Below are 25,534 nucleotides of genomic sequence, written 5' to 3'. Positions count from 1 at the left end.
GTCCTTGTTTTTGAAAGAAAAGCAAAAAAAAATGGCCATTAAAATAACATCAAATTGATCAGAAATACAGTGTAGACATTATTAATGTTGTAATATTGTAGCTGGAAATGGTCCACAACCCAAAGGATATCCAGCCAATTTGGTACAACTGTGGAGGCATTGGAGTCAACATGGGCCAGCATCCCTGTGTAAAGCTTTCGACACCTTGTAGAGTCCATGCCCCAATGATTTAAGGCTGTTCTGAGGGCAAAATGGGGGTTGCAACTCAATATTAGAAAGATGTTTTTAATGTTTTGTTGACTCAGTCTATACCCTGTGCGTCCACACACCCATTCTCTCCTGCACCCCTACACATATTCACCCTCCTCCACACTTCCCTCACACACCCATTCGTATACACACACCCACACACACACTGTGGTGTAAATATACGTTAAAGTACTATTGTACTTTAGGTGCCAGGAGCACCGGCTTGTGTCAAGAACTGCAACGCTGCTGGCTTTTTCACACTCAACAGTTTTCCGTGTGTATCAAGAATGGTCCACCACCCAAAGGATATCCAGCCAATTTGGCACAACTGTGGGAGGCATTGAAGTCAACATGGGCCAGCATCCCTGTGTAACGCTTTCAACATCTTGTAGAGTCCATGCCCCAACGATTTGAGGCTGTTCTGAGAGCAAAAGGGGGGTTGCCACTCAATACTAAGAAGGTGTTCTTAATGTTTTTTTGACTCAGTCTATACCCTATGCGTCCACACACCCATTCTCTCCCACTGTTCCCTCACACACCCATTCATATACACACACACCCACACACACACACACACCGTGGTGTAAAAATACTTTAAAGTACTACTGTACTTTACTATTTATATTTTTGACTACTTTTACTCCACTACATTCCTAAAGAAAATAATGTATTTTTCCTCCGTACATTTTCCCTGAAAACCAAAAGTACTTGTTACATTTCGAACAGTTAATGACATACATTTCTATATTTCCCCCTTTGAAATGTCTTATCAGTGTCCATGTAGCCCACTGGCATCGGCTACTTCTATCGTTACTTCATAGAGAAGAACAGTTACTTGGGGAAGGTAGAGTATAGATTGTATTGGGGAGAGGAAAATAATATTGTCACAATTTACAATAAGCTGGTCTTATGCATCACTGTATGTAGCTTACAGTGCACCCTTCGCTTTTTCCCACTTTGTGCAGGGGATCCCACTCTGCCAGTCTCCATTACGAGCAATGTTTGTAGGCCTTTGACTGGAAAGGTTTCTTGCAGCTTGATTAGGGCTTCATCGGCACTTGTGAATTCCATCCTTTGCATTCCCTTCCATACCCACAGCACTCCTGGGAAGCAGAGTTGAGATTTGGTCCCCTTTTCCTCCAGTGACTTGCATTTTTTTTCAGCTTAGCAGACAGTTCCTGGACAAATCAATTGGTCTAGCCTTGGAATTTTATCTCCTTTCCCCCTTTTGCCTTCAGAATGTTGACTTTGGTCTGATAGTTCCATAGTTTGAAGATAACCATGTGTGGGTATTTGGCGTTCTTCGGCATCATTCCAGATTCTCTGGTGATATACCTACGTCAAGTTCCTCAGATATCAGTTTGACTATGTAGCCAGAAAGGTCTCCTTTTTCTGCGTCTTCTGGTAAGGACAATATTCTCACATCTCATTCTGTTTTCTTGCTGGTCCTATTCCTCTTCTAAAGTTTGAAACTTTGTTTCCAAAAGGCACATTTTGTTATCTTGTTCTGTCTTGTTTGTTCGTGTCTGACACGATAGCTTCTATTGTCTTTTCGAGCAAACAGATTTGAGCAGTTTGTTTGTTTTGGTGTGCATTGAGAGTATTTTAGCTATGTTTTCCTAGATAGCATTTAACTATTAATTACTCTTGTTTGTGTCTCCAAGTTGCTCTTTGGCTTTTCCTTTTGAAGGAAGCCATTGTCTGTTGGATTCGTGTCTCTGCTCTGATTTACAAACTGGTTGGTTAGCTGTTGTACAAAGCTGATCGCTCACACCCAAGTTTCTTGGGAAAATGTTGATTTATGAAGTTTAGAGGCTTGATTTAAACTTTGTCTGGTTTCTACATATAACCACAGTTTTGTCAGTACAAAATGGAGATCCTCACACCCCATGCATCCTATCGGTACGAGCATGCGCCTCCCAGTGGTTACAAATGTTCTTGTGACAAGTTGTGTTGGAAAAATGTGTTGTATTTTATTCTGTTAAAGCCTTTTCCATTATATTCTTACTGCAAAATATATGTGTGTTGACTGTGATCTGGTAGGTGTGTCTTGTCTGTTTAATAAACAAAATAATCTGCCATGGCTGCACAGTCCCGTAACATTGGCTTAATTAAACTCAAAATCTGCAACAACAAAAAATTACAAGAACATCCCTGCCAGCCAAACCCTCCCCTAAAGCGGACAACGCTGTGCCAATTTTGCAACACCCCATTGGTCTCGGCCGGTTGCGACAGAGCCTGGCCTCGAACCAGGATCTCTAGTGGCACAGCTAGCACAACGATGCAGTGCCTTAGACCACTGTGCCACCGGGTAGGCCCTGACCTGCCCGAATTCAAATAGAAATGTGAGTTATAGATCTGTCATTATCATTGAAAGTAGGTTGAAGAATCAGATCTGTTCTACAGTGCATTCGAAAAGTAATCAGACCCCTTGACTTTTTACACTTGTTGTTACATTACAGCCTTAATCTAAAATGAATTGAATTATTATTTTTCCTCATCAATCTACACACAATACCCCATAATGACGAAGCAAAAACAGGTTTTTAGAAATGTTTGCATTAGATCTGGGTTTGTGACAGGGCTACATTCATCATGTAATAAAGTGATGCAAGCTGCTGCAAAAACCCAAAATGGATGTCAGCCCTGAATCCTATGAATTGGAGAAAACAAATGTCAGTTTAGGTCTTGCTGCTTCTCTGCCAAGAATGTTATGTTTGAAATTCCGGTAATGTTTTATTATTGGCCAGCTAGCCGTGTGTCATGTTTTGACTGAGAAATCTGTTTTGCGAGAAATCTGCTGATCCTGCCACACAGCCTTGAGTACCTTTCTAAATGATGCATAAAGGGTGTTTCGGTCATCTTTATAACTTCAGACTTTCAGGTGTAGTTGTGTGTGTATGTGTCTCATATCTGACTCACGGTCCTGGTGCTCGGCAACCACATTTGCAGCTGATGAAAAAAAATAAGGCTACATACAAAGAACCCTGGCCCCATCCAGAATCAACCCTTCGCACCTAAACCTATGGACTTGTGTAGATCTGAGAAGATTGGATAGGTATAAGAAATATGGTACAAAATCTTCCCAACCTATCAGAGAGCAAGGTAAAGCTACTACTACACTGATCTAAAATATAAATAGTTACATATAATTACAGTTCATATAAGGAAATCAGTCAATTTAAATAAATAAATGATGCCCTAATCTATGGATTTGTCATGACTGGGAATACAGATATGCATCTGTGGTCACAGATACCTTAACAAAAAAGGTAGGGGCATGGATCAGAAAACCAGTCAGTATCTGGTGTGACCAACATTTGCCTCACACATATCCTTCACATAGAGTTGATCAGGCTGAAATGTTGTCCCATGCTGTTGTACACATCGATCCAGAGCATCCCAAACATGCTCAAAGGGTAACATGTCTGGTGAGTATGCAGGCCGTGGAAGAACTGGGACATTTTCAGCTTCCAGGAATTGGGTACAGATTCTTGCGAAATTGGCCATTGAAGGTGATCATTTGTCCACTGAAGTCAATTACGACGCCAAACTGCAGTCAGGTCAAGACCCTGGTGAGGACGGCGAGAACGCAGATGGGCTTCCCTGAGATGGTTTCTGACAGTTTGTGCAGAAATTCTTCGGTTGTGCAAACCCACAAGTTCATCAGCTGTCCGGGTGGCTGGTCTCAGACGACCCTGCAGGTAAAGAAGCCGGATGAGGAGGTCCTAGGCTGGCGTGGTTACACGTGGTCTGCGGTTGTGAGGCCGGTTTGATGTACTGACAAATTCTCTAAAACGACAGAGACACAACTTATGGTAGAGAAATGAACACTACATTCTCTGGCAACAGCTCTGATGGACATTCCTGCAGTCAGCATGCCAATTGCACTCTCCCTCAAAACTTGAGGCGTTTGGCATTGTGTTGTATGACAAAGCTGCACATTTTAGAGTGGCCTTTTATTGTATCCAGCACAAGGTGCACCTGTGTAATTACCATGCTGTTTAATCAGCTTTTTGATATTCTACACGTCAGGTGGATGGATTATCTTGGCAAAGGAGAAATGCTCATTAACAGGGATGTAAACAAATTTGTGCCCACAATTTGAGAGAAATAAGCTTTTTGTGTATATGGAACATTTCTGGGATCTTTTATTTCAGCTCATGAAACATTGGACCATTGTTCATTATATATTGCTTACACTGATCTGCCAGTGCCTTAAGTGCCTAGGGAGTAAGGGTTGTCTCTGGATGGGTCCACACCAAGTCAAACCCCTCCGCCCTGCTACCTAGTCACCTGACCATCACTTACAGGTTAGGGTCAAATACGCTATAACTCAGTTAACAAAATGTTCAGTAAATGTATTCAACTAATACATAAAGTAGGCCTATCCTAATTTAAATAAATGGCCAACATCCAAGACACAAAGTGAAGTTGCAGTTTATCTCCATAATTAACCAGGTCAAAATGGGAGAGACACTAACCCTAATCTACTCCATGCAAGGATGTGGTGGATGCTCACCCTGCCCACATCTCATCTCTGCTCTTTTCCCAGTGCTATTCAAATAACAGCAATTTTCCATATCAAGTTGCAGACAGTAGAAAAAATAATATGGGTTCCCCCAAAATACATACAGTATCCAGCACTTTGTATCCTGAACACTTGGTTTGTGCACAAGTGAATATTACTTACTTTTACAGTGTTTTCTTTTCATGCCAGAGTTGTTTTTCAGCTCCTTTATCATATTATATGAACTGAGTCAGCTGAATGATTAATGTGTGAATGTGTGTGTTAGAAAATCGTTTTGCAAACATATTGGATCATCTCAGATAATTGTATTACATTTGTGTAAAAGGCCAAAATTGCAAGTATCAAGCCAACTCTTTGTTAAATGAACAATACACTGCTGCCATCCATTGGTGTGACTGGAAAAACCACACTCAGTTGTCTAAAAATGTAGGCCCATCATCACACATAAAAATCCAGTCTAATTGTTTGCATAATTCATTATTGTTCAGTGTGTAATGATTTTTTTGGGATCAATCGTTCATTTTCAACTTTCAAGATCACACAGATACAGTAGCAAAAAGTCACATATAATTTCAGTATTGTACTCTGGGGTGACATTATTAAACAACACCTCTGCAAAATAAAAATGAAGATGTATTATACTTCGCGAAGCAGATTCATTTCATCACATTCAATGAATCATTTACTGTAATTTCAGAATTAAATATATCAATTTAATACAGCTATGCTTTCTGGAGTGCCAATTGGGATAACTGTCACATCAGTTATGACAAGTCACAATTAAACTGAAAACAATCTGTTTTTAAATCATCAAGGTGCATCAGATCAAAGTTCAGCACATTATTGACTTCGGATCACACAGCCTCTTGCGCCCCATCCATCTCTGATGCCACTCTGTTGCCACTGACCAGAACATGACTTGCTCCACCAATCGTAGCGTTGCATTCTGGACAGTTGCTATGCTCCATGGCCCGTCCACATTCTCCGATGGCGTAGATGTGATTGTTGGGACACTTGTACCAGTGTCCAACACTCAGGTTGATAGCTTTAACAATCATCATCCTTTCTTCATCAGTGATCCCCAGGCCAGTGCTTGGTAGCTTTTTATCCAGTTCTTTAAGTGCTTGCTTTACCAAGTCCTTGTCTTGCTGAGTGAATGGCTGCATTCTCTCCAGAACCTTCCTCATGGCTGTGACCTCAGCCTGAACGTGGACCCTACGGCCTGTTCCATTAGCCATCTTGCAGCGGGCGTTAAGCTCCGCCAAAAAGAAGAGCCTCTGTAGCTCGCTCTGCAGATCAGATGCCTGCTGCTCTGAGAACTTTTGGTGATGATCCATCAGCCACCTCAGGAACTCCGGAACCTTCTCGTCAAAGTAAAAGGTTTCTACGCTTGACATGTGCCCCCTACGAATCTTCAGCAGCTTGTTCAGTCTCTCAAGTAAGGCCATCTTGTTCTCAGTGATCCATAGTTCCTTTGCTGTGAGGTCGGAGGCTCTCAGTGTATCTCTAATCTGTATGTACTCCATAGGTAGATACCTTAGCAAGTCCTCCTTGTCAATCCATTGCTGCTTAAGGACCACCTTCTGTGCCTCAATATCTGACTGTGTTCCATTCATCTTCTCCTTCACTTTTTCAATTTCCACCAGACTCCGGTTGACATGAGCCCCGTACCGGAGATTCCTGCGGATGGGTGTGCGACACATGGGGCACTCCTTCAACTTTATTCCAGTAGCCTGCTGGTTCTCATCCATTCCCATGTATGTGTCCATGGACGTGGACTCAAACAAGTGTCCGCAGTCCTCTAGCTGAATGAAACAAGCCTCAACATCGTCCTCCGTACCAAAGAAGATCTCTGTTACCTCCTCGTGGTGGCAAACACGACACTTGTTGGGGCAGGGGTCTCCACACAGGCCGATGCATGGGTGCCCACAGTGCAAGGTTTTGGTACAGGGTTGGGTGCATGGTGGACGGTCACAAGGCTCATGGCAAAGCTTGCTGCAGCGCTGATGAGGGCACTTCCAGGCACAAGGCTCTATGCAGGGGGCACAGAGCTGGCCGCATGGCTTCATACAGACACTATGGATGCAGCGATTCTCACAGCGCATTTGACAGGGTGGGCATCCACGTGTACAGGGCTCCCGACACTTATGGGAGCAGACTAGGAGGCGATCACATTGGTGGAAACAGCCCATGTGGAAGCGGCCCTGGTGGCACCTCTGGCAGGAACCAGGACAGGAGTGGCCACACTTCAGCATCTGTTTGCATTGTGTCCTGCATTCTGGCTGTATGGTAGATGTCTTATAATGACAGGGATCTTCTTGCTTGTGTCCACATTTGAGCTCCAATGTGACCATCACCATGCAGGTGGTGGTGCAGGACTCCCCACACACCAAGGCACATGGATGCCCACACATGAGCTTCTGCTGACAGGGCTCCTGGCACACAAACTTCTCCGGAGCCTGGTGACAGGGCACCATCTGCTTGTGCTGGCACTGTGGTACAATCTTTTCTAACCGCTTAAGGCAGTCAGTAGGGCACTCCTGGTAGCACTGACGTTGGCATCGATGCCCCAGCTCACAAAGGACCTTCTGGCACTTCTTGTTGCATGTGTACTTTTTGTGCTCTTGGTCGTACGGGTGGCAGGCACTGGAGCACACGTGACCACAGTTCAAGCGGAACTCGCAGGGCAGGTTGCAGCCTCCCTCGGGAGCTTGTTTGAAGTCGTCTCCGCAGGACACTTTAATGTGTCGCTCAGGGTGGTTCTGGCAGCACAAAGTCATTGCAGGGCCCACTTGGTCTTTCTCTCGCAGCATGTGCAGGATGTTGCTCCAAAGCTTGACCTTTCCCAACATGTCCATGTTTCCAATGCAGTAGAGGCCCTTCTTAGCCCTTGACAGGGCTACACAGACACGGTTGGGGATGTTCAAGAAACCCACCTTCCCCTGTTTGTTACTTCGAACCAGGGACAGCAGGACAATATCATTCTCCTCCCCTTGATATTTGTCAACAACATGAACTTTGACCCCATTGAACTCTTTGGTTGGCATGAGGTTGCGCAGACAGTGGAGTTGGCCTGTGTAAGTGGTGAGGATGGTGATCTGGAATGGCTGGTAGTCCTGTAACAGGAGGTAGCGACACAGCGCTACCACGAAGAGGGCCTCGTGGCGGTTCTGGTGACTTTTTCCATCCTTGATCTCCTCTTCATAATAATTATGCTCCACAAAGAACATGTTTGAGTGAAGCCCCTGCAAGACAACAGGAGGTTGAATACAATGTATATTGGACCGCAACTAACTTCTAAAGCCTACACATATGGACAGTTTATCATGCTTTATTAATGGTACATTGAATTGACCACATGGGGAAATTAATTGATAAACAGCTTCAAATGTACTCCTGCTCGGAGGGAAACCACCATGTCAAAAATCTATGTATGCATTCATTTATGTATGCATTAATTTACCTTAACATTCTCAAAGTCCATCACTGAGGGGTGGTTCTCCAGCTCAGAGTAGATGTGAGGGACCAGGAGACGGGCAATGTCTGGCCTCATACGATGCTGTGTAGGATAGACCCAGAGTGAGAGGATTGGTCAGTGGAGAATGAAGAGCAAGGGTAATTGGTTTATCTGGTTTGTCCATATAAACTTCCCTACAGATTCCCACACGTACCTGGTAGTTTAGTCTGACATACGGAAAATCCATCTTGATCAGCCTCTCAAACATGGACACTTCAAGATTGAAGTTCTTGGCCAGGTCAAACACTGTTGCACTGGGCCGGAGCTAGGGGGACAATGGAGGTTGCAAGCTACATAAGTACCCCTAAACCTCAAGAGAGGATGGCATGGACCACCTCATTTCAACAGTTTTAGACAATATAAACAGACAATAGAGTCGAGGAGATCACTGTTTTTAATATGCTGCTCACTACAGATGAATATTATGTTTTCGACTAAACCTGAAACATTTGCAGAAATGTTGATTTTAATGTGCATTGTCCCTGTCAAATAAATGTAATAAAGTAAAGAGTATGGAAAATATACACTGAGTATACCAAGCTTTAGGAACACCTTCCTATTATTGAGTTGCCCCCACCCCCCCCACCCCCTTTTCCCCTCAGAGCAGCCACAATCCATTGGGGCATGGACTGTTTCGAAAGCGTTCCACAAGGATGCTGGCCCATGTTGGCTCCAATGCTTCCCACAGTTGTGTCAATTTGGCTGGATGTCCTTTGGGTGGTGGACCATTCTTGATACACAGGGAAAGTGATGAGCATTAAAAAAACAGCAGCGTTGCAGTGCTTGACACAAACTGGTCCGCCTAGCACCTACTACCATACCCCGTTCAAAGGCACTTAAATCTTTTGTCTTGCCCATTCACCCTCTGAATGGCACACACACAAACCATGTCTCAATTGTCTCAAGGCTTAAAAATCCTTCTTTAACCTGTCTCCTACCCTTCATTTACACTGATTGAAGTGGATTTAACAAGTGACAATAAGGGATCATAGCTTCAACCTGGATTCACCAGGTCAGTCTATGTCATGTTTTGTATACTCAGTGTTTATGCAAATAAACTCTGAGTAAAATCTTTGTATATTTTTTATTTTTAAGGGTACGTTTTACCCCTTTTTCTCACCAATTTTGTGATATCCAATTGGTAGTTACAGTCTTGTCCCATCGCAGCAACTCCAGTACGGACTCGGGAGAGGCGAAGGTCGAGAGCCATGCGTCCTCCGAAACATGACCCCGCCTCATGGGTCTCCCACCCCTGAGTCAATACTTTGTAGAAGCACCTTTGACAGCAATTACAGCTGTGTCTTTCTGGGTAAATCTCTATGAGCTTTCCACACCTGGATAATGCAACATTTGCCCAATTATTGTTTTCAAAAATGTTTAAGCTCTGTCCAATTAGTTGTTGATCATTGCTAGACAAAAAAATAATAATAATTGCCATAGATTTTCAAGCAGATTTAAGTCAACTGTAATTTGGCCACTAAGGAACATTCACTGTCTTCGTGGTAAGCAACTCCAGTGTCGATTTGGTCTCGTGTTGGTGGTAGTGACTGCCTATTACTGCTTATCACTTATTAACCATAATTTATTCACATTACTTTACTAAAATATTTCAGTTGCTTATATTTCATTTGTTTTATTTGATGACTTTATTATTTTATTCCAAGTCATCATCACATCTCTATTGAGCTGCTGCCTATCCTGTCTGACAAAATGACTATTCTGGAGTTCATACTTTTATGTATTTTCAGGTAGAGATACGCTACATCTCCAAAAGTATGTGGACACCCCTTCAAATTAGTGGATTCAGCTATATCATCCACACCCATTGCTGACAGGTGTATAAAATCAAGCCCACCGCCATGCAATCTCCATAGACAAACATTGGCAGGAGAATGGCCTTACTGAAGACCTCAGTGACTTTCAACATGGATGCCACCTTTCCAACAAGTCAGTTGGTCAAATTTCTGCCCTGCTAGAGTTGCCCCGTCAACTGTACGTGCTGTTATTGTGAAGTGGAAACGTCTAGGAGCAATAGCGGCTCAGCCGAGAAATGGTAGGTCACACAAGCTCACAGAACAGGACCAGGACAAGAAAATTTAGTCGGAAGCTTCATAAAATTAGTTTCCATGGCCAAGCAGCCACACACAAGCCTAAGATCACCATGTGCAATGCAAAGCATCAGCTGGAGTGGTGTAAAGCTCGGCGCCATTGGACTCTGGAGCAGTGGAAACGCGTTTTCTGGAATGAATCTGGCAGTCCGATGGACTAACGTGGGTTTGGCGGATGCCAGGAGAACGCTACCTGCCCGAATGCATAGTGCCAACTGTAAAGTTTGGTGGAGGAGGAATAAAGGTCTGGCCTGTTTTTCATGGTTCAGGCTAGGCCCCTTAGTTCCAGTGAAATCTTAACACTACAGCATACAATGATATTCTAGACAATTCTGTGCTTCCAACTTTGTGGCAACAGTTTGGGGTAGGCCCTTTCCTGTTTCAGCATGACAATGCCTCCGTGCATAAAGCGTGGTCAATACAGAAATGGCTTGTAGAGAGTGGTGTTGAAGAACTTGACTGGTCTGCACAGAGCCCTGACCTCAACCCCATCAAAAACCTTTGGGATTAATTGGAACGCCGACTGAGAGCCAGGCCTAATTGCCCAACTGCAGTGCCCGACCTCACTAATGCGCTTGTGGCTGAATGGAAGCAAGTCCCTGCAGCAATGTTCCAACATCTAGTGGAAAGCCTTCCCAGAAGAATGGAGGCTGTTATACAGTAGCAGCAAAGAGGGGACCAACTCCATATTAATGTCCATGTTTTTGGAATGAGATGTTCGACAAGCAGGTGTCCACATACTTTTGGCCATGTAGCGTACCTCGCAAAGCAACAGCTGCTCTCTATATACCGTCACGATTGCGCATTCTTGTCTATTCCGTAGCAGACGTAAAAGAAACGCAGAATGGATAAGTAGATGCACAATGAATTATGGTCACTGTAGTTAATTTCCACGTTTTATGTGAATACTATGTAGAATATTGGCCTGTTGGAAACTACAACTTCCTACTGGATATGATTTATCTCTGTGCAACGTGCACATTGAGCTCACAGAAAAAATATTAACTAAATGGAATTCAAATAATTGAACTGATGTTGATCAATTAGTTGTTTAAAAAAATTGTTCAGCACTACCCATCTACCAATAGGTACTTTTCTTTACGAGGCATTGAAAAACATCCCTGATCTTCGTGGTTGAATCTGTGTTTGAAATTCACTGCTCGACTGAGGGATCTTACAGATCATTGTGTGTGTGGGTTACAGAGATGAGGTACTCATTCAAAAATCATGTTACACACTATGATTGCACACAGAGTCCATGCAACTTATGTGACTTGTTAAGCAAATTATTACTCCTGAACTTATTTAGGCTTGCCATAACAAAGTGGTTGAATACGTAATTCCACTTTGACATTATGGGGTATATCGTGTAGGCCAGTGACACAAAATGTATATTTAAACCATTTTAAATTCAGGCTGTAACACAACAAAATATGGAAAAAGTCAAGGGGTGTGAATACTTACTGACGACACTGTATTCACTCAGAGCTAAAAGGAATTAAGTCAAGTTATGTAAGACCTTATAGCTGGGTGTGCTGGATGAACTCGTAGTTTAGCTCCAAGCAGAGTTGGATGTTGATTGCATTTCAATCCCAGCCAATTAAGAAATGAAAATGACCATGGACTTTCAATTTAAAAAAAGCCCAGTTTACATTAGGAACTTGAAAAATGTTCAAGCACAATGTCCAGTTGGATTCCTGGATTTATTGGAATAACAGTGAAATCTTTAAGAGGGAGTTGACCATGCCTGACCAATGAGTGTCCTGTACCTGTTGGTGGTCTCCAATGAGGATGAGATGCTGGCAAGTCTGGCTCAGAGTGGTGATGGTGTGGGCCTCCAGTACCTCCGCCGCCTCTTCCACGATCACCAGGCGGGGACTCACTTCCTGCAAAGCTTTGCGGCATCTAGCAGCCCCCGTAGTCGTCATGCCGATGACCTTGGCATCCTTCAGGACAAATAAGTCCTCACGGAGACGAATCTCAGCCAGACGCTCGGATGCGTCCTGATAGTCCTGCTCAGCCTGCTGGGCTCGCATACGCAGCTCAGTCCGGTAACGCCTCACCCATAACCTGCAGACACAGAGCAGCAGTAGATTACGTCATTGAGTAGCATTTCACTGCAAGACCACTTTTATATAGTCGAAATAAGTATGACATAACAATTATATAAAACCCATAGAACAGGTGTGTTTACCAGACATAATTATACAGCACAATCAAAATCAGAATATCTGAGATTCGTAATAATGCATTGAGCAGAGTCCTTTATTACTTGTGTGACTTACGGAATCAATCAAACAGGCTGAAGCTGTGACTTAACATTACATTTTGGGTTTAATCCAAGATAGCTTTTTAGCCGGCACACAACTGAGCCTTGCACTAGTCTTTTCCCCAGTCAGATCAAGCCAAGTGCACACCTGTGTGGTCTGTGTGGCCATGATGACTTTGCATTCACAAGCTAAGCACAGTTACATTGCCACGGTGACAGAAAGTTTTATAGAGCAAAATCTTGCCTTTGAGGTGAGGGGATTAGTGCATACATTTTCTCTGTAATTAGTTGACATAATTATGCTCAATGGGAATAAACGCTCTCGCAGAATGCCGTTGCCTAGGGGATGAGGGGGAGTATTACCGGTACAGTCTCCATCTGTCTGGCAGACTGAGAGTCCACACATCCAGAATGGTGTCCTCCTCATCCTCACTCACGGCTGAGCTCCTGCCCAGCTCCCTCCTAATATGATGTTTCATCTTCCTCTTCTGTACCCGCTGCATCTGCACACATACAGAGAGACACGCAGGCTTTTCAAATAACTTTAACAACACTTTAACTCAGCACCTGTCTTTCTACAATACTCCTAAGCTAAATACTTTAAAGCAGGAGGTTGTCATTTTAAATCAATAAGCAGCTTAATTGGTTTATGATTCACATGATTTATGATGCAATGTCTTTTGGTTATATTGTTGGATCAAGGTTAATTATTGGTTCTCACCTCCCAGCCTTCTTCACTCTGCTCTGCCTGTATCTCAGTGTTCTCCAGGTTCATGGCCAGCATCAGTTCCGCCATATCTCTGACTATCTCCTCCGTCTTTCTAAGATCTTCATCCCGACCATGATGCATGTTTGAGGCTTCTACAAAGCGTTCCGCCTGGATCATGTCTGCCTCCTCCGCTATCTCGATCAGGTCGTCCTCTTCCTCTTCAGCTTCGTCCATTTCCCCATCTATCATAAAATAGAGAGGTGAAAATGGGTGAGGAGTGAGGACCAGAGTTTCTAACTTCCTAGTAGTTCTCTCAACATGAAAATGAGCACTGAACTCTTTTTTTCCCCCATATAGTTTCAGTTAGGATCAAAGGGAGTTTTAAATTAAACAAAAAGAGTTCAAAGAGACTAAATAATATCAAATAAAATCAATCAAGTTTATTGGTCGCCTACACAGATTTGTAGATGTTATCGCAGGAGCAGCGAAATGCTTGTGTTGATAGCTACATGAATAATATATTCACAAGCAAGGTTGACAAATACAATCCCACAAAGAGAAGCATTTCTCTGCACGTGTTCCGTTTATTATCTGTCTGATCATGTTGTCTTGTCTTCTCTCTGTGGTACTGCAGTGGCTTCTCACCTGCATTGCAATTTTGAGGATGTGGCGTCCTCTGCTGGAAGACAGTGAAACCTAATCCCAGCCACTCCATAATAAGAGACGGCTTCTTCCCACCATTGCTCTCAAAGCCATCCAGTGCCTGAGGATTACATATTAATAGTAAGTATTGTCTCCACTCTGGCCAATGACAGATTATCACAGTTCAACATCGTTTCATAAAGCTTTTCTGGGAATGCCAGACCTACTTTTTGAATCTCAAGCCTTGTAGAGGCAGTTGGGGTCAGCGTACTCATATTAGTTGTCCTATCCGACGATAACATCAAATCCAGTCAAATTGTATTTGTCACATGCGCAGAATATAACAAGTATAGACCTTAACCGTGAAACGCTTACTTACAAGCCCTTAAACATCAATGCAGTTAAGAAAAATAATAGTTAAGAAGAAATATTTACTAAATAAACTAAAGTAAAAAATAAAAGAGCAACAATAAAATAACAATAATGAGGCTATATACAGGGGGTACCAGTACCGAGTCAATGTGCGGTGGTACAGGTTAGTCGAGGTAATTGAAGTAATATGTACATGTAGGTAGGGGTAATGTGACTACAGTGGGGGAAAAAAGTATTTGATCCCCTGCTGATTTTGTATGTTTGCCCACTGATAAAGAAAGGATCAGTCTATCATTTTAATGGTAGGTTTATTTGAACAGTGAGAGACAGAATAACAACAAAAATATCCAGAAAAACACATGTCAAAAATGTTATAAATTGATTTGCATCTTAATGAGGGAAATAAGTATTTGACCCCCTCTCAATCAGAAAGATTTCTGGCTCCCAGGTGTCTTTTATACAGGTAACGAGCTGAGATTAGGAGCACACTCTTAAAGGGAGTGCTCCTAACCGCAGCTTGTTACCTGTAAAAAGACAAATGTCCACAGAAGCAATCAATCAATCAGATTCCAAACTCTCCACCATGGCCAAGACCAAAGAGCTCTCCAAGGATGTCAGGGACAACATTGTAGACCTACACAAGGCTGGAATGGGCTACAAGACCATCGCCAAGCAGCTTGGTGAGAAGATGACAACATTTGGTGCGATTATTCGCAAATGGAAGAAACACAAAAGAACTGTCAATATCCCTCGGCCTGGGGCTCCATGCAAGATCTCACCTCGTGGGGTTGCAATGATCATGAGAACGGTGAGGAATCAGCCCAGAACTACACAGGAGGATCTTGTCAATGATCTCAAGGCAGCTGGGACCATTGTCACCAAGAAAACAATTGGTAACACTCTACGCCGTGAAGGACTGAAATCCTGCAGCGCACGCAAGGTCCCCCTGCTCAAGAATACATATACATGCCCGTCTGAAGTTTGCCAATGAACATCTGAATGATTCAGAGGACAACTGGTGAAAGTGTTGTGGTCAGATGAGACCAAAATGGAGCTCTTTGGCATCAACTCAACTCGCCGTGTTTGGAGGAGGAGGAATGCTGCCTATGACCCCAAGAACACCATCTCCACCGTCAAACATGGAGGTGGAAACATTATGCTTTGGGGGTGTTTTTCTGCCAAGGGGACAGGACAACTTCACCGCATCATTTGACGGGGCCATGTACTGTCAAATCTTGGGTGAGAACCTCCTTCCCTCAGCCAGGGCATTGAAATGGGTCGTGGATGGGTATTCCAGCATGACAATGACCCAAAACACACGGCCAAGGCAACAAAGGAGTAGCTCAAGAAGAAGCACATTAAGGTCCTGGAGTGGCCTAGCCAGTCTCCAGACCTTAATCCCATAGAAAATCTGTGGAGGGAGCTGAAGGTTCGAGTTGCCAAACTTCAGCCTCGAAACCTTAATGACTTGGAGAAGATCTGCAAAGAGGAGTGGGACAAAATCCCTCCTGAGATGTGTGCAAACCTGGTGGCCAACTACAAGAAATGTCTGACCTCTGTGATTGCCAACAAGGGTTTTGCCACCAAGTACTAAGTCATGTTTTGCAGAGGGGTCAAATACTTATTTCCCTCATTAAAATGGAAATCATTTTATAACATTTTTGACATGCGTTTTTCTTGATTTTGTTGTTGTTATTCTGTCTCTCACTGTTCATTTAAACCTACCATTAAAACTATAGACTGATCATTTCTTTGTAAGTGGTCAAACGTACAAAATCAGCAGGGGATCAAATACTTTTCCCCCCCACTGTATGTATAGATAATAAACAGCGAGTAGCAGCAGCGTAAAAAAAGGGGGGGTGGGGGTCAATTCAAATAGTCCGGGTAGCCCTTTGATTAGCTGTTCAGCAGTCATATTGGGGGTAGAAGCTGTTTAGAAGCCTTTTGGACCTAGACTTGGAACTCCGGTACTGCTTGCTGTGCGGAAGCAGAGAGAAGAGTCTTATGACTAGGGTGGCTGGAGTCTTTGGCAATTTTTAGGGCCTTCCTCTGACACTGCCTGGTATAGAGGTCCTGGATGGCAGGAAGCTTGGCCCCAGTGATGTACAGGGCCATACACACTACCCTCTGTAGCGCCTTGCGGTCGGAGGCCAAGCAGTTGTCATACCAGGCAGTGTTGCAAACAGTCAGGATGCTCTTGATGGTGCAGCTGTAGAACTTTTTGAGGATCTGAGGACCCATGCCAAATCTTTTCAGTCTCCTCAGGGGGAATAAGCATTGTCGTGCCCTCTTCACAACTGGTGTGTTTGGACCATGATAGTTTGTTGGTGATGTGTACACCAAGGAACTTAAAGCTCTCAACCTGCTCCATTACAGCCCCGTTCGATGAGAATGGGGGAGTGCCTGGCCATCCTTTTCCTGTAGTCCACGATCATCTCCTTTGTCTTGATCACATTGAGGGAGAGGTTGTTGTCCTGGCACCACACTTCCAGATCTCTGACTTCCTCTCTATAGGCTGTCTTACTGTGGTCGGTGATCAGGCCTGCCACTGTTGTGTCGTCGGCAAACTTAATGATGGTGTTGGAGTCGTGCTTGGCCACACAGTCATGTGTGAAAAGGAAGTACAGGAGGGGACTAAGCACTCACCCCTGAGGGGCCCCCGTGTTGAGGATCAGCGTGGAAGATGTGTTGTTGCCTAACCTTACAACCTGAGGACGGCCCGTCAGGAAGACCAGGATCCAGTTGCAGAGGGAGGTGTTTAGTCCCAGGGTCCTTAGCTTAATGATGAGCTTTGAGGGCACTATGGTGTTGAACGCTGAGCTGTAGTCAATGAACAGCATTCTCCCTTAGGTGTTCTTTTTGTCCAGGTGAGAAAGGGCAGTATTGAGTGCAATATAGATTGTGTCATCTGTGGATCTGTTGGGGTGGTATGCAAATTGGAGTGGGTCTAGGGTTTCTGGGATGATGGTGTTAATGTGAGCCATAACTAGCCTTTCAAAGCACTTCATGGCTACAGAGTGCTACGGGTCAGTAGTCATTTACATGCTGACCACACCGCCCGTGTCGCATGCGAGAGCATTGCAAAATAAAAGTACACATACATGTTTTTCAATCATTGCACCCATACTGTTCGCACGCGTCTGCGTAGCCAGGTGCTAAAATAGAAGTTGGTTCTATTTGTGACACTTGATGCGCTGCAAGTCCCGCTTCTCCCATCTCCTCATTGGTTTTTAGGAGCATATACCCACGTGGGTGATTGAAAGATGAACTGAGGCCCACACTCCAGTCCAGTTGGTGGTAGTAATGCACCTTAACGTTGGTTGCCAACCGCCATATGAAGTCCAAAGAAGCCTGAAGGAGGGATTACTAGAAACAAACTCGTTTTACTCTTTTATCTGTGGATGAATTATTGGAGTAGAGGACCTTGTGCATTTCAGGTAAAATAACAACCCAATGTTTATATCCCAGGACAAATTAGCTAGCAACAGCAAGCAAGCTAGCTAAATTGCCATAAATGTTTAAGGCTTTTCGACCTGTCCCCAAATTAATATAGCTGGTTCAAAGTTTATTCTGATATTTCAACCTGCGTGTCCTGATCGCGTCTGGTGTGGGTGGACAAAATCAACATGCGCGCGATTGCGGGTACATAGTTCTAGTAGTAGCTGTGGTGATGGAACTATTAGTTATAGTCGTAGAAGTAGTCACCAGCCTGATAGTTGTAATTATAAAGGTTGGACAGAGAGGCTAAAAATCTTTATATTTTATAGTGCTATCAAAGACTCACTGGCTGTAGCGTCAGGCTATCCCAGTGTTTCTCTGAGATGAACTTTTGGAGGTACTGCTCCCTTAGGACGCCCCGAAGACTGCACTCCAGCTGCACAGACTGAGTCTGGATCTTAGTCTCTTCTGTCCGCAATGCATCATAGATCTGAGGGGAAACAATATTCTGAACATCACTATGTGATATTATTTCGCTGATTGACTTTTCCCAAAAGATAGCCAACCTGACTGTTACTTTCCTGACAAAAATGAAAGCTGAGCTACATTCACTTCAATAGCTACATTTACAATTTACATTTGAAGACTATTTCTAAAATGTTCACATATTGGTCAGTGTAACTTTCAGGTTTCAAGTTGGGCCTCACCTCACTGTTGGCATGGCGAAGATGTTGCGGTAGTTTGCGGCGGAAGTAATGGGAGCTTTTCAGCTCCCTCAGGGTGAAACGCTTCAGGACCTCACTGTTGCTTTGCCCACCCACTCTCACAATACCGTCTGGTAAAAACTTGTGGATGCCTATGGTGCACATTATTTAACAAATTAAAAAGGTGCTCATACATACAACAACAAAAGTGCCTTTCAGAATTATCTTTGGTCAAACACAAAATTATGGTATGTAGCATCTGAAATTCTTCAAGAATGGCTTGATGTGGAAAATAACTTAATTTGAGAAGCAAAAGTAGCGTGAGATGTGTGCATTGCATCCATAGTGCAATGTTGAGAAAAAAGGAGGACTACCTTCTAGGAACTGGTCCAGAGCGTGGTTGGTGTAACAAACCACCAGCATGGGGGAGGTGAAACCTCTCCCCATCTCCTGATTGGTAAGCAGAGCCTGGGCGATCTTTAGTCCTGTGTAGGTCTTCCCTGGGATTATGAGTAAGGAAAGAAAACAAATGTCTAAAAGTGTTACACTCCTGCAGAGCTGTTGCACTAAAGACTATGTTACATGAAGCAACGTGGCACAATTTCTCAGCTTTTGGCCTGGACATTTTTATGTGTATACAGTACCAGTCAAAAGTTTGGACACACGTACTCATTCAAGGGTTTTTATTTATTTTGACTCTATTCTACATTGTAGAATAATAATAGTGGTAAAAGACCAAGTCCATATTATGACAAAAACAGCTCAAATAAGCAAAGAGAAGCGAGAGTCCATCATTACTTTAATACATGAAGGTCAGTCAATCCGGAAAATTTCAAGAAATTTGAACGTTTATTAAAGTGCAGTCGTAAAAACCATCAAACGCTATGATGAAACTGGCTCTCATGAGGACCGCCACAGGAAAGGAAGACCCAGAGTTACCTCTGCTGCAGAGGAGAAGTTTATTAGTTACCAGCCTCAGAATCTGCAGCCCAAATAAATGCTTCAGAGTTCAAATAACAGACACATCTCAACATCAACTGTTCAGAGGAGACCGCGTGAGTCAGGCATTCATGGTCGAATTGCTGCAAAGAAACCATTACTAAAGAACAACAATAAAAAGAGACTTGCTTGGGCCAAGATACATGAGCAATGGACATTAGACCGGTGGAAATCTGTGCTTTGGTCTGGTGAGTCCAAATTTGAGATTTTTGGTTCCAACCGCCATGTCTTTGTAAGACGCAGAGTAGGTGGATGGTTGATCTCTGCATGTGTGGTTTCCACCGTGATGCATGGAGGAAGAGGTATAATGGTGTGGGGGTGCTTTGCTGGTGACACTGTCTGTGATTTATTTAGAATTCAAGGCACACTTAACCAAAATGGCTACCACAGCATTCGGCAGCGATATGCCATCCCATCTGGTTTACGCTTAGTGGGACTTGTTTTTCAACGGGACAATGGCCCAACACACCTCCAGGCTGTGTAAGGGCTATTTGACCAAGAAGGAGAGTGATGGAGTGCTGCATCAGATGACCTGGCCTACACAATCACCTAACCTCAACCCAATTGAGATGGTTTGGGATGAGTTAGACCGCAGAGTGAAGGAAAAGCAGCTAACAAGTGCTCAGCATATGTGGGACCTCCTTGAAGACTGTTGGAAAAGCATTCCACATGAAGCTGGTTGAGAGAATGCCAAGAGTGTGCAAAACTGTCAAGGCAAAGGGTGGCTACTTTGAAGAATCTAAAATATAAAACATATTTTGATTTAACCCTTTTTTGGTTACTCCATGATTCCATATGTGTTATTTCATAGTTTTGATGTCTTCCCTATTATTCTACAATGTAGAAAACAGTAAAAAAATAAATAAAGAAAAACCCTTGAATGAGTAGGTGTGTCCAAACTTTTGATCGGTACTGTACATTTACGTAAACATGATCTATTCAATATGTATGACTTATTCAAAATGTATTCCACCTGTGCCTGGGGGTCCCTGGATGATAGCCAGCTCCTTGGTGAGTGCGAGCTGAAGGGCTCTCATCTGAGACTCGTCCAATCCCAGCTGCTCCATGGGGGGCCAGGCTTCAGGTTCCAGGGTGTGGAAGCTCTTGATACTGCTCTTAAACTCAGGCACCGCAATAGCAGACAGGTCATACGTATCTGCCCTGGGCAGGTAGGCAGGAGGTTCGACGTCTGAGCTGCATTCCACTATATACCTATAATTTACATGTCGTCATAAATCATAAATGCCATTCTTCATTACAAGAATTGACATGTGGTGAACATAATTTCTGCCAAATTCATCTAGCAGCTGGTGGAAGAATTAAGTCACTCACAAATCATGTTAAGCACTTTAAGATCAGAAGCATGGAACTGTATCAATACAATCTGTAATTCTCATTGTCAGAAAAGCATGATGAAAACCCAATATTTTGTCTTAAGCTTGTCCCAAAGCTGATTAGCCGACTCTATCTCATAGCATCAACAACACTGGTGCATTCACAAGCTAATTGTTGAAATTAAGAACGACAGACAGACAGTACACCGACCTCTGAAAGGGAAGATTCTCTACCTCCAGCTCCTGCAGCCCTTCGAGGACGTAACGGTAGGCCTCAAAGTAGGCTGTGGTCTCCACCATGAGGAAGGATTGGTGGGCCTCCACTCCGGCCAGGGCTCGCCTGCTCTCCCCTAAGAAACTGAGCTGGACAAAGCCCTTCTCTAGCTCCTTGGGGTCCCGATCCGACACAGTAGCAAACAGGAAGGTGTCAAAGTTGTCACATGACATGCAGAGCAGGGAGCCGTATATCAGCCGCTTTGAGTTTTGCCAGCGGACAAACTGTGCGGGACAGAGAAGAACATGAACATATATTTGAATACACTCATCGGATATGGAAAAACATTGTATGTATTAATGTAATTTCAAAGAGTATTGTATAATCTCACTATATTTTAAGTTATATAACTACACAATGTTGGTAAGTTATCATTTTTCTATTCAAATACTCAATCAAACTCACTGACCTTAAGAGGATGGGAGTCAAACTGGACCTTATAGGCCAAACCAGACGGGGTACACAATGGAACCACCAGTCGAGTGTCAAAGTACACTCTGATGTCATCAAAGCGGCACTTTCTCAAAGGGATGTCTTTATTGCCCAGGTCCTGCTGGCTCTGAATCAGCTGCTGGATGCCCTCTCGAAGAGGCCTCACAAAGTCCTCTCGCATGAGCCGGAAGTGCGTGTCCAGGTAGAGCAGTCCGCTGGCGTAGCGTTGGGAGATGAGGTTGGGCCTGAGGTAGGATCTCTGGTCCTGGTGGAACTCTTTGGGGGTGGGGTAGATGGGCAGGGTCCTGAAGTCGGCCTCCCCAGGTGGGGCGTCTTCCTGGGGGGTGATGAAGGAGTAGTTGTCAGACCTCAGAGTGCCCTCCCTGGCTCTCTCCTGGAGGTGCTCGACCAGGCCCTGGATCCTATCCAGGTTCTCCTCCGTCTGCTCCAGGACGTCCACCCCCACGGCTCGCAGGCTTTTGATGACTGGTCTGAAGAGGGCCACTATCATGGACACCCCCTTTATAGAGCTAGCTGGGAAGATGCTGAGCACCTTGGAGAGAAGGGTCATGATGTTGTCCAAGTGCTGGGGGTATTGTTCCCGGCGAGTGTGGTCAAACTCGGATCCCATTCCCATCACGTAATGGGGCAGGATGGTTCGGAGGAATCCGGAATCCTTGATTAAGCCAGTCAAGTACTGTACGGTTTGGCGGTCGGTTTTGGACAAGAAGGCCTTGCATAATACTTGGCAGAGAAGCTGAACAAGGTCCTGTCGCATCTCTCTCTCGTCGAGGAGATCTTGCAGTCCATCGTTGGAGGCCAGAGTGATGGCTACCTCTGAAGGGTCTTTCCCTGACAGCTCCTCCAAGGTTTTGTACTCCATTGGATGAACCTGAAGGGTGCCACCGTCTATAGATCTTCCTCTCCCTCCCCCTCTTCCTCTACCACCCCTTCCTCTACCTCCCCCTCTCTCTCCTCCTCTGCCTCTCCCTCCCCCTCTATCTTCTCTGCCTCCCACTATCTCCCTTCCTCCTCCTCCTCCTCCCACTCTACCACCCCTACCCCTGGCATCCTCCCCTGCTCTTCCTCTTCCCTTCCCTGCTCTGTCATCTCGCTCTCTCCTATCCTCCCTCGGGTTCCCCCCATTAACCCCTCTCCTCTCTTCCCTGGCCCCCCTACCTCTTCCCCCTCTCCCTTGGTTGGCTATCCCTTCCTCTTCTCTCTGACCAGCCTCAGCACCTGAGGCAAACAACAGGGAAATCTATATCAATTTAAAGAAGGAAATGCCAATCATGTTTTGCTTCTCCAAAAGAAAAAATACATCTCCTTACCTCTTCTGTGATTGACATGGTTGGCTCCTCCTCTACCTCTCCGTTGCCCCCCTCTGTTTGGGGGATCCATTCAGGATGACTTACTATTGGTCCTCTAAGACAAGTAATGAAACCCAACACAATTTGAATGTTTATAACAATGGAATTTACAATTTCTTAAAATGGATTCCAAAACAGAGGCAAACTTGATATTTATGCATGATTGTTTTATATTGTGGTGGATTATGTGTGCCATCTAATGGATACAGCAAGAGATTACATTGAAATGGCATAGGTTTAATTTCTACAGAAATGTCATCACTTGGATACAGTCAGTGAATACATAATACAATATAACAGTCTGTTGTCAAACTAAATCTGTATACCTTCGAAACCAAAGGTGACGATTTCACCCTCAAAATGTCAGTTTTAGCATGGACTGTCTTTTTATGACAGTTATGCAATGATGCAAATAGTGAATGCTTTGCTAATTTTGAAATTAAAAACACAATTTGCCAAGTGTGTAAACCAAGTGATTGTGATATTACATACAATTTTGTGTACTGAAGAAAAATATAAACGCAACATGTAAAGTGTTGGTCCCCATGTTTCATGAGCGGAAATAAATGATGCCAGAAATGTTCCATACCTACAAAAAGCTTATTTCCCAAAAATGTTGTGCACAAATTTGTTTACATCCCTGTTAGTGAGCATTTCTCCTTTGCCAAGATAATCCATCCACCTGACATGTGTGGCATATCAATAAACTGATTTAGCAGCATGATCATTACACAGGTGCAACTTGTGGTGGACAATAAAAGGCCATTCTAAAATGTGCAGTTTTGTCACATAACACAATGCCACAGATGTCTCAAGTTGAGGGCGCGTGCAATAGGCATGCTGACTGCAGGAATTTCCACCGGCGCTATCGTCAGAGAATTGAATGTTAATTTCTCTACCATACGCCGTCTCCAACGTCGTTTTAGAGAATTTGGCAGTATGTCCAACCGGCTTCACAACCACAGACCACGTGTAACCACGCCAGCCCAGGACCTCCACATCCGGCTTCTTCACCTGCGGGATCGTCTGAGACCAGACTACCAGACAGATGATGAAACTGAGGAGTATTTCTGTCTCTAATAAAGTACTTTTGTGGGGAAAAACTCCTTCTGATTGGGTAAGGCATAGGCCCACCCACATGGGAGCCAGGCCTACCCATGGCTGCGCCCCTCCCCAGTCATGTGAAATCCATAGATCAGGGCCTCATGCATTCATTTAAATTGACTGATTTCCTTATATGAACTGTAACTCAGTAAAACCGGACATTGTTGAATGTTGTGTTTATATTTTTATTCAATATATTTACTTGTTATTTACTAGAGCCGAAAGTGTGGTCGCCTGATACATTTTCTATTCTAGAGCGTTCGATAAAACAAAGCGATATAAAATGAAAAACATACCTTGTTATGAACTTGTGATTGTTTTTGTGATTCCTGTCCCAATTTTCAGACTACATCAAACGTTTTAATATGTGGATTTCAGTTGTCCTTGTCTGGTTGACAGTAATGATCAGTTTAGTCCTTCTCTGCGGGTCAGTGTTGGTGAATTCACCTATGTGAAACTAGCCACAATAAGGATAAACCACAATAGTGGAATTTGCAGGTCGCCTTCAAAATAAAAGCCCCATTGAAAGTGAATCAAACGGATACAAATAGTGTAATCATGCCATATTTGGAGTAAATAATGCTAAACAAGGCCATAATGTTGTTAAATAAATCCAACAAGAGATAATAATTAGTTAATTTGACACAACAAAAAATGTGCAGTTGAAATCACACTGTCGATGTATTAGACTTTAGAATGGCATTGGGGCCATACTTATAAGCACTGTCTGTACAGCCTAACCTATGGATGTTGAAACCATGAAATGGGGTATCAGACTACTCAGTGACACTCACACAACACAACTGTGTAGAGTTTACACAAATATTAGCATCTTAGCTCTCATTGCAGGACTTAGACTGTGGGAAATCCCCTTTCCAGTCAGTCTATTGTATGTATTGGACATTCATATTATTATATATATATATATATGGAAAGGTGACAAAAAAGTTAAGACGCATTTCCATTATGGTCCTCATGAAAATACATGAAAAGAAAACCTAAACAAGATTATAACATGAAAACAAAATACATCTCATCAATAGGGAGGAAACCATACAAGAAATAAAATAGATTACCAAGTAACATTCATTGAAATAATTATACTTTCTTTAAGCCTGTGCTGTATTAAGCATTTTGCCCATAAACCATTACTTAAGGTTTACTGTATCTTCAAACTCTCTAGCGTAGGGATGGATTTTATATGGTTTGGTACACCATCCCATTCCTCTGCACCAGTGTTAAGGAAAAAGTGTTTTACTGCCATGCTCCTATAGCACAGCGGTCTGATACTGGCAACACTAGCTCTGGTGTGATGGCTATCAAATGAAATGTTATTTGTCACACGCGCCGAATACAACAGGTGTAGACCTTACAGTGAAATGCTTACAAGACCTTAACCAACAATGCAGTTTTAATAAAAATAAGTGTTAAGTAAAAAATAGATAAGTAAAAAATGTAAAATAAAAGTATCAAACCATATAC

The 25,534-nt window shown here is 43.5% G+C and overlaps 1 protein-coding gene across 1 annotated transcript; it reads right to left on the bottom strand.

The window, feature by feature from the left end:
• Window positions 1-4,378: 4,378 nt before the first annotated feature.
• LOC106565288 (NFX1-type zinc finger-containing protein 1) lies at window positions 4,379-24,712 on the bottom strand. Its single transcript, XM_014132233.3, has 15 exons — window positions 24,349-24,712; window positions 22,910-23,003; window positions 21,556-22,817; window positions 21,084-21,370; window positions 20,512-20,750; window positions 18,914-19,039; window positions 18,543-18,691; window positions 18,182-18,325; window positions 14,029-14,146; window positions 13,396-13,625; window positions 13,038-13,177; window positions 12,175-12,475; window positions 8,452-8,562; window positions 8,244-8,339; window positions 4,379-8,025 (listed from the first exon to the last, which is right to left on the bottom strand). The coding sequence occupies exons 2-15, from the start codon at window positions 22,977-22,979 to the stop codon at window positions 5,635-5,637; spliced, it is 5,664 nt and encodes a 1,887-aa protein (XP_013987708.3). The 5' UTR covers window positions 22,980-23,003; window positions 24,349-24,712; the 3' UTR covers window positions 4,379-5,634.
• Window positions 24,713-25,534: the final 822 nt, after the last annotated feature.

This window comes from Salmo salar, chromosome 12 (assembly GCF_965601325.2).
Source record: "Salmo salar chromosome 12, fSalSal1, whole genome shotgun sequence".
NCBI classification, from domain to species: Eukaryota; Metazoa; Chordata; class Actinopteri; order Salmoniformes; family Salmonidae; genus Salmo; species Salmo salar.
This window is presented reverse-complemented; position numbering and strand designations above follow the sequence as displayed.

Bases quoted from the DNA above. Each gene is read 5' to 3' on its own strand.
- LOC106565288 (XM_014132233.3), bottom strand. From the start codon at position 22,979: ATGGATCCCCCAAACAGAGGGGGGCAACGGAGAGGTAGAGGAGGAGCC. The intron at 18,692-18,913 runs GTAGTCCTCCTT...TGTGCACCATAG, and splicing joins TCTGGACCAGTTCCTAGAAG to GCATCCACAAGTTTTTACCA. The intron at 13,178-13,395 runs GTGAGAACCAAT...GTATGTGTGCAG, and splicing joins AGAGTGAAGAAGGCTGGGAG to ATGCAGCGGGTACAGAAGAG.